Source organism: Salvelinus sp. IW2-2015, linkage group LG26 (assembly GCF_002910315.2).
Source record: "Salvelinus sp. IW2-2015 linkage group LG26, ASM291031v2, whole genome shotgun sequence".
NCBI classification, from domain to species: Eukaryota; Metazoa; Chordata; class Actinopteri; order Salmoniformes; family Salmonidae; genus Salvelinus; species Salvelinus sp. IW2-2015.
Genome location: NC_036866.1, coordinates 34891095 through 34900284, shown reverse-complemented (window position 1 = coordinate 34900284; position 9190 = coordinate 34891095). Strand labels below are relative to the sequence as shown.

General features: G+C 43.5%; 1 protein-coding gene across 3 annotated transcripts in view; it reads left to right on the top strand.

The window, feature by feature from the left end:
- Window positions 1-9190, top strand: part of eea1 (early endosome antigen 1) — a 55413-nt gene that overhangs the window by 16733 nt on the left and 29490 nt on the right. For 2 of the 3 annotated variants that reach the window (XM_023970894.2, XM_023970896.2), the window contains 2 exons: window positions 1736-1891; window positions 6590-6706. In XM_023970894.2, the coding sequence (XP_023826662.1) occupies window positions 1736-1891; window positions 6590-6706 (273 nt within the window). The remainder of the gene's footprint in view (window positions 1-1735; window positions 1892-6589; window positions 6707-9190) is intronic. The other variant, XM_023970895.2, reaches the window with a different exon arrangement.

Here is a 9190-nt window from a genome sequence, read left to right as displayed (position 1 = left end):
TGGGCAAAAGAACACAGACACTGGACAGAGGAACTCTGCCTAGAAGGCCAGCATCCCGGAGTCGCCTCTTCACTGTTGACTCTCTATTTGCAGGAGTGGCCGTCCTGCAAATATATATATGTATATATATATATATATATATATATATATAGCTACCAGTTAAAGGTTTGGACACACCTACTCATTCACAGGTTTTTGTTTGTTTACTATTTTCTACATTGTAGAATAATAGTGAAAATATCAAAACTTTGAAACAACACAGATGGAATCATGTAGTAAGCAAAAAAATGTTAAACAAATAAATGTATCTTATATTTGAGATTCTTCAAAGTATCCACCCTTTGCCTTGATGACAGGTTTGCACACTCTTGGCATTCTCTCAGCCAGCTTCACCTGGAATGCTTTTCCAAAGGTCTTGAAGGAGTTCCCACATATGCTGAGCACTTGTTGGCTGCTTTTCCTTCACTCTGCGGAGAGTAGCAACAGTGCTAAAATGTAGCCATTTATTGACAATTTGTCTTACCGTGGACTGACATTTAGAGATACTTTTGTAACCCTTTCCAGCTTTATTTATAGCAACAATTCTTAATCTTAGGTCTTCTGAGATCTCTTTTGTTCGAGGCATGGTTCTTCTCAGGCAATGCTTCTTGTGAATAGCAATCTCAAATTTGCAGGGCAGCTCTAACCAAAATCTCCAGTCTCGTCTCATTGATTGGACTCCAGGTTAGATGACTCCTGACTCCAATTAGCTTTTAGAGAAGTCATTTGCCTAGGAGTTCACATACTTTTTACAACCTACACTGTGAATGTTGAAATTATGTATTCAATATAGACAAGAAAAATACAATAATGTGTCTGTTATTAGTTTAAGCACACTGTGTTTGTCTATTGTTGTGGCTTAGATGAAGATCAGATAAAAATGGTATGTCAAATTTATGCAGAAATCCAGGTAATTCCAAAGGGTTCATATACTTTTTCTTGCCACTGTATATATACATACCTGCACACATACAGGTAGGAACCTTTCTACACATACTGTACAGCTATAGACATGTCACAGTGTACAAAAACAAACACGCAATGTTATATTTGAAACCATCTTGCACTGATTATCATTTGCTTGTTGCCTAGATTTTAACTTCCATACTAGACTATATTTCCTGACTTTAATTTTCACCTCTTACTCAGTACTTGTTGTTAGTAAACACATTGGATGATGGGCTTTAGTTTCCGGGAAACGCATTTGTCAACAAAGATGACAGCGACTGATAAAGCTAAAAGAGGGTTTCACTGATAAACATTGAAATTAAGCCAATTTGTTGTTGTTGGTTTGGATATCCTGGAGCCTTCATAGATGTTTGCTCCTAAAAGGGTCCTTTCTTCACTGTTGTTATGGATACATGGAGTTGCACTTTTCCCAAGGAATGTCTATTTTGAAAGAGGACTAGATTTGTCTTAACAGAGTGAAGTGTATGTAACCATGTATTTTATGATAAAGGAAGTTGAACGAATCATGACTGGGATTGCTGGGGTTACCATCTCTTTCTAGGTAGTAAAGATAGTTTGCCATTGTCATTCATTTCTATGTCGGAGAGGACAGAAAAGGCACTTATGATGTTATGAACCTCACCCCAAACCTTTACCCTAACCCTAAAGTGGACCCCTAACCCCTCTTCGCTGCCCCCAAACCTCTTCCCCCTCTGCACTCACCTCTGATCCTTCTGCTGCCCACTAGCTGCAGCGGCCAGGAGTGGAGGACGTGGGGGTACTGCAGAAGGAGCTGATTCAGGTGCAGACGTTGATGGACAGGATGACACGTGAGAGGGAGGAGGAGTCAGAACACCTCAAGAGTAAATATGAGCAGCTGCAGGCTGACCACACCAGCTCAGAGGTAAGGCTGCAGGGGGAATGGCGCATCTTGCTCTTGGTTTAGTTTTGTGTTACTGGTCCAGTTTTTACTGCTAGTATCTTCACTATTCCTCAGTGCAAGGCAGGCCCAAGGTGTTAGGGCAGCTAGTCAATTAGTGCTTTGGCTCTTCTGTTTGCAGAGGGAGACTTCAGTAAACATGCTTGTAATCATCTTTACACACACACTGCTCCCGAGTGGCGCAGCGGTCTAAGGCACTGCATCTCAGTGCAAGAGGCGTCACTACAGACAACCTGGTTAGAATCCAGGCTATATCACAACCGGCCGTGATTGGGAGTCCCATAAGTCGACTCAGACAGATCCAGCTCACTATCAGATAGATGTTAGTTTAAAATGGAAAATGAATATGTTCATGCAACAGTTTTTAGTGCATTGATTCGTATTCTTCCCGCATCGGTTCTTTCCATTAATCAAATTCAATCGCACCGAATCGTTTCAAACTAAAAGTATCGTTGCTGTATCGTATCTGAGCCGATGTATCTACACTGAACAAAAATATAAATGCAACATGTAAAGTGTTGGTCCCATGTTTCATGAGCTGAAATAAAAGATCCCAGAAATGTTCCATACACACAAAAAAACATATTTCTCTCAAAGGTTGTGGACAGATGTGTTTAGATCGCTGTTAGTGAGCATTTCTCCTTTGCCAAGGTAATCCATCCACCTGACAGGTGTGTCATATCAAGAAGCTGATTAAACAGCATGATCATTACACAGGTGCACCTTGTGCTGGGACAATAAAAGGCCACTCTAAAATGTGCAGTTTTGTCACACAACACAATGCCACAGATGCAATTGGCATGCTGACTGCAGGAATGTCCACCAGAGCTGTTGCCAGAGAATTGAATGTTTATTTCTCTACCATAAACCCCCTCCAATGTAATTTTAGAGAATTTTCTGTCCATCCAACCGGCCTCACAACCGCAGACTGTGTATGGCGTCGTGTTTGCTGATGTCACCATGGTGGGGTTATGGTATGGGCATGCATAAGCTATGGACAACGAACACAATTTCATTTTATTATTGGCAATTTGATTGCACAGAAATACCGTGACGAGATCCGAGGCGTATTGGGAGGCCCATTTGTTTTATTTTCATGGTATCGATGACCAACAAATGCAGAAATTCAGAGATTAGGGCCTAATAAATGTATTTCAGTTGACTGATTTCCTTATATGAACTGTAACTCAGTTAAATCTTTGAAATTATTGCATGTTGGGTTTTATTTTTTTGTTCAGTATAGATTCGTATCGAATTGTGCTTGTGAAGAGAGAAGCACATCCCTATCACATACACAGTCAGAAAACTATGTAAATAAGTGAATAAAAACTAAAGGTTTTATATTCCCTTTAACAATTGTTGAATTGTCACATACTCCATTCACATGGCATTGACATCATACAAGTGTTCTCCAAGTGGATATGAAGTTTTTGTTGAACAATTTCTCAATAAACAGAAAACCTTTACTCTCATTCTACAACCTTTGCCTAGTCGTAAACCCTGATTAGACATTGATTCTCCCTCACCTAGCACCTACACTTACAAACACGCTCCAGATTGGCCACAATAACCTTCATATTCAATGTTTTTGAATGAAGGGAGGCTTGAACTCACGTTCCCAATCCTGCAGTGTCTCTTTGCATACTTCAGTGATATTTCATGCATTATTGAACTCATAAGACTTTGGGAGGAGAAGGAGAAGACTACCCTATTCCCTAAATAGTATACTGCTTTTAGGCAGGGCCCTGGTGCACTAAATAGGTAATAAGGTGCTATTTTGGACGCAACCTGTGTCTGCTCCAGGTCCCCCTCAATCTCTCTCGCTCTGCCAGTCCCCACTTCCCATCAGTCTCTTCTCTGGACTGCAATACAGACCTCTGGTTGATATATTCAACTGCACAATAAGGGATTGAGTGAATACATAGATAATTAGGCAGAAATATGCTAAATGAGCTTTATACACACACACACACACACAAATACTTTTTTAATTGGCTCTCCTAATAGATGACACAACTTTCATCACTTCCGTTTATAAAAAGCTGAAATATTTTGCATATGAATACATTTCATTGAAGGTCGCTACTGTTAAGGACTCACCTGACCTTTTATAATGGAATAATACATTGTGAATAAATCTCGTAGGTTCATGGGGGTCTTGCCTGGCTCATCCTGTAGTCCTACATGGGCTAGTAGACTACATTACCCATCCACCCCTGTCTTACCTGGGCTTGACCACACCTCCCCCTGTCCTCAACCTGTTTTAACTGTGCTAGACTAAACTACCCATCCACCCCGGCTTTAGTAAATCCGCTTAATAACCCCAACTTTGTAACAAAAACAACCACTTCCTGCTTGCTCATGAGGGTCACCTAGCTGGACGATGTGCAGATTGAATCACTCGTCTTTCCAAAGAAAGGTTGGTCATTGATACCCAGTTGGTTGGATGTTGAGATGATTTAAACCAATCGCCTAATCTCTGACCCATTTGCTCAGCTCAACTCTGGTGTTCTTCTATGTGTTGTCTACCAGTGTTTACCTGTCTCTTTCCCTTCCCTTTCTTTAATTCCACTTCTCCTCACCCATTCTCTCCATCATTTCCCCTTGCTTTAAGATCCGGAAACTGGAGGTAAAAAGCATTCCTTTTTTACTCTGCCCCTTGATTTCCTCACCAGTTTATGGATGAATCAATGTTTCGGTGACAATATGTTTTCAGGAATGTGATTTCTTTCTTTTAGGTGTCCCTGCTCCCTGTGTGTTTGTTTGTGTTTATGTGACTTCATACCAATTGTGATTCCTTGCTCGGCTTGCTCTTCGTTCTGTATGGATGCTCTGTAACCTTGCTGTCTTGTCTTTTCAAGAATGCCAAGTTGTGGCATGTGAATGCTTTTTTACATATACAGTGGGGAGAACAAGTATTTGATACACTGCCGATTTTGCAGGTTTTCCTACTTACAAAGCATGTAGAGGTCTGTAATTTTTATCATAGGTACACTTCAACTGTGAGAGACGGAATCTAAAACAAAAATCCAGAAAATCACATTGTATGATTTTTAAATAATTAATTTGCATTTTATTGCATGACATAAGTATTTGATCACCTACCAACCAGTAAGAATTCCGGCCTCTCAACAGACCTGTTAGTTTTCTTTATAGAAGCCCTCCTGTTCTCCACTCATTACCTGTATTAACTGCACCTGTTTGAACTCGTTACCTGTATAAAGACACCTGTCCACACACAATCAAACAGATTCCAACCTCTCCACAATGGCCAAGACCAGAGACTGTGTAAGGACATCAGGGATAAAATTGTAGACCTGCACAAGGCTGGGATGGGCTACAGGACAATAGGCAAGCAGCTTGGTGAGAAGGAAACAACTGTTGGCGCAATTATTAGAAAATGGAAGAAGTTCAAGATGACGGTCAATCACCCTCGGTCTGGGGCTCCATGCAAAGATTTCACCTCTGGGCATCAATGATCATGAGGAAGGTGAGGGATCAGCCCAGAACTACACGGCAGGACCTGGTCAATGACCTGAAGAGAGCTGGGACCACAGTCTCAAAGAAAACCATTAGTAACACACTACGCCGTCATGGATTAAATCCTGCAGCGCACGCAAGGTCCCCCTGCTTAAGCCAGTGCATGTCCAGGCCTGTCTGAAGTTTGCCAATGACCATCTGGATGATCCAGAGGAGGAATGGGAGAAGGTCATGTGGTCTGATGAGACAAAAATAGAGCTTTTTGGTCTAACTCCACTCGCCGTGTTTGGAGGAAGAAGAAGTATGAGTACAACCCCAAGAACACCATCCCAACCGTGAAGCATGGAGGTGGAAAATCATTCTTTGGGGATGCTTTTCTGCAAAGGGGACAGGACGACTGCACCGTATTGAGGGGAGGATGGATGGGGCCATGTATCGCGAGATCTTGGCCAACAACCTCCTTCCCTCAGTAAGAGCATTGAAGATGGGTCGTGGCTGGGTCTTTCCAGCATGACAACGACACGAAGCACACAGCCATGGCAACTAAGGAGTGGCTCCGTAAGAAGCATCTCAAGGTCCTGGGTGGCCTAGCCAGTCTCCAGACCTGAACCCAATAGAAAATCTTTGGAGGGAGCTGAAAGTCCGTATTGCCCAGCGACAGCCCCGAAACCTGAAGGATCTGGAAAGATCTGTAGGGAGGAGTGGGCCAAAATCCCTGCTGCAGTGTGTGCAAACCTAGTCAAGAACTACAGGAAACGTATGATCTCTGTAATTGCAAACAAAGGTTCTGCTAGCCAAATCATTAAGTTCTGCTTTTCTGATGTATCAAATACTTATGTCATGCAATAAAATGCAAATTAATTACTTAAAAATCATACAATGTGATTTTCTGGATTTTTGTTTTAGATTCCGTCTCTCATAGTTGAAGTGTACCTATGATAATAATTACAGACCTCTACATGCTTTGTAAGTAGGAAAACCTGCAAAATCGGCAGTGTATCAAATACTTGTTCTCCCCACTGTATGTTTTTATTTGAGCTTAATCCCCCGTCGCCAGTGGGCATGTGTAGTCCTCCTGAGTCTGGAGTGTTGACCACTCGACCAGATTCTGGCACATGGCATGTGAATGCTTTTCATGTATACAAAGTAAAGTATCTCATTGTTTTTGTGTGTGTGTTCCAGAAGACCATCTCCCAGCTGAAGGCAGAGCTAGAGAAGGGACCTCAGGAGGCAGCCGTGTACACCCAGCAGATTCACCAACTCCAGAGCTCTCTGAACAACCTGCAGCAACAGAGCCAGGTAACACACAATTCCACAGACACACACTTTCACACAACTAATACTTCCCTGTAGTTTAATCAATGCTCCATCAGTCCATGTCACCACCATCCCAAATTCAGGCAATTTGCCTCCCGTTAAGACACTTCTTTTGACACCTTTACAATCCTAACAACAGATGAAACCCTACTCACACTTGCGCTTACCCTACTCACACATGCCTTACCAACTGCCCCTCGCTAAAACGTGGTAGCCTTGCCAGGCCATTCTCTAAGTCTCTTAACCCAGCCTCCTCACGTACCACCCTGTCCATCTCAATGCTCTGCTGTAACCAGCCTGTGATGAGCTTTCATTGGCAACTTCGACATGTTGACAAAACACACACAACTAAACCAGCAGGGGGTTCATCTCTGTCATACCCCGGCTAAGGCAACCTTCACTTTGGGCTGAAATACGACTGCAGGTAACAGCAGCGATGTGCCAAGTGGGGCTTTCAACTTTAAGGGCCTTTGTTTTAGTTGCCAGATAGGGATTAGGCCCCCTGTGTCAGGCGTGTTGGTCGTGCTGCCGGCACAGCTGCTGTCTGTTCCCCAAGTAAGTGTCTGGGAGAGAGGGGGGATTAGGGAGCTGGAAGATAGCCCACCACGGAACCCCCACCCGGGCTCACTTGAAAAAGAGATGTACATCGCATTTTGACTTCCCTGGTTAAATTAAAGATAAATAAATAAAAATAATTAAACGATTGTGGGATAAATAACGTGGTTTTCCGGTTCCGGTGGCATCCATTAAAACGGGTGACTTTCCTGTGGCTTTCTTTTGCAAAATAACTATGAATAAAGAAACTTATTTTCAAAGAATTGTCAAATATAACACAGTATTAAGGTGTGGGACGTTCACTCTATTACAATGAACAACTAGCAGGTCTATTTTGCTCCAGCAGCTAACATAATCTGTCCGTTCACAATACACCTGTGGGGAAAATGGTGGTTCTCAACACCCGACAACAGGAGTTGGCCGGTACTGTCCGAGAGATTGTTCGTGAGGAAATTACCTCTCCCCTCAACTTGCAAATAAAACCGGTAAATTAATCTCTCGCACTGCTCACTTCTAAAGTGGAACATTTTGGAGACCATTTTTTATTTAATACATTTGCACACATTTCTAAACCTGAGTTTTGCTTTGTCATTATGGGGTATTGTGTGTAGATTGATGAGGGGGAAAAAACAATTTAATCCTTTTTAGAATAAGGCTGTAAGGTAACAAAATGTAGAAAAAGTCAAGGTGTCTGAATACTTTCTGAATGCACTGTACATAAACTCAGCAAACAAAGAAACGTCCTCACTGTCAACTGCGTTTATTTTCAGCAAACTTAACGTGTAAATATTAGTATACACATAACAAGATTCAACAACAGACACATAAACTGAACAAGTTCCACAGACATGTGACTAACAGAAATGGAGTAATGTGTCACTGAACAAAGGGGGGGTCAAAATCAAAAGTAACAGTCAGTATCTGGTGTGGCCACCAGCTGCATTAAGTACTGCAGTGCATCTCCTCCTCATGGACTGCAACGGATTTGCCAGTTCTTGCTGTGGGATGTTACCCCACTCTTCCACCAAGGCACCTGCAAGTTCCCAGACATTTCTAGGGGGAATGGCCCTAGCCCTCACCCTCCGATCCAACAGGTCCCAGACGTACTCAATGGGATTGAGATCCGGTGCTCTTCGCTGGCCATGGCAGAACACTGACATTCCTGTCTTGCAGGAAATCACGCACAGAACGAGCAGTATGGCTGGTGGCATTGTCATGCTGGAGGGTCATGTCAGGATGAGCCTGCAGGAAGGGTACCACATGAAGGAGGAGGTATTTCGACTGAAGCCTCAGGAGGCCGAGTGCAGATGTGGCCAGGGCAATAAATTGCAATGTCCGTACAATGAGACGCCTAAGACCGCGCTACAGGGAGACAGGAGTGGACAGCTGATCATCCTCGAGTGGCAGACCACGTGTAACAACACCTGCACAGGATCGATACATCCGAACATCACACCTGCGGGACAGGTAGAGGATGACAAAACAACTGCCCGAATTACACCAGGAACACACAATCCTCCATCAGTGCTCAGACTGTCCGCAATAGGCGAGAGAGGCTGGCCTGAGGGCTTGTAGGCCTGTTGTAAGGCGGTCCTCACCAGACATCACCGGCAACACTCCTATGGGCACAACCCACCGTCGCTGGACCAGACAAGACTGGCAAAAAGTGCTTTCACTGACGAGTCGCGGTTTTGTCTCACCAGGGGTGATGGTCGGATTCGCGTTTATCGTCGAAGGAATGAGCGTTACACCGAGGCCTGCACTCTGGAGCGGGAGCGGTTTGGAGGTGGAGGGTCCGTCATGGTCTGGGGCGGTGTGTCACAGCATCATCGGACTGAGCTTGTTGTCATTGCAGGCAATCTCAACGCTGTGCGTTACAGGGAAGACATCCTGCTCAAAACCCTAGTGGTA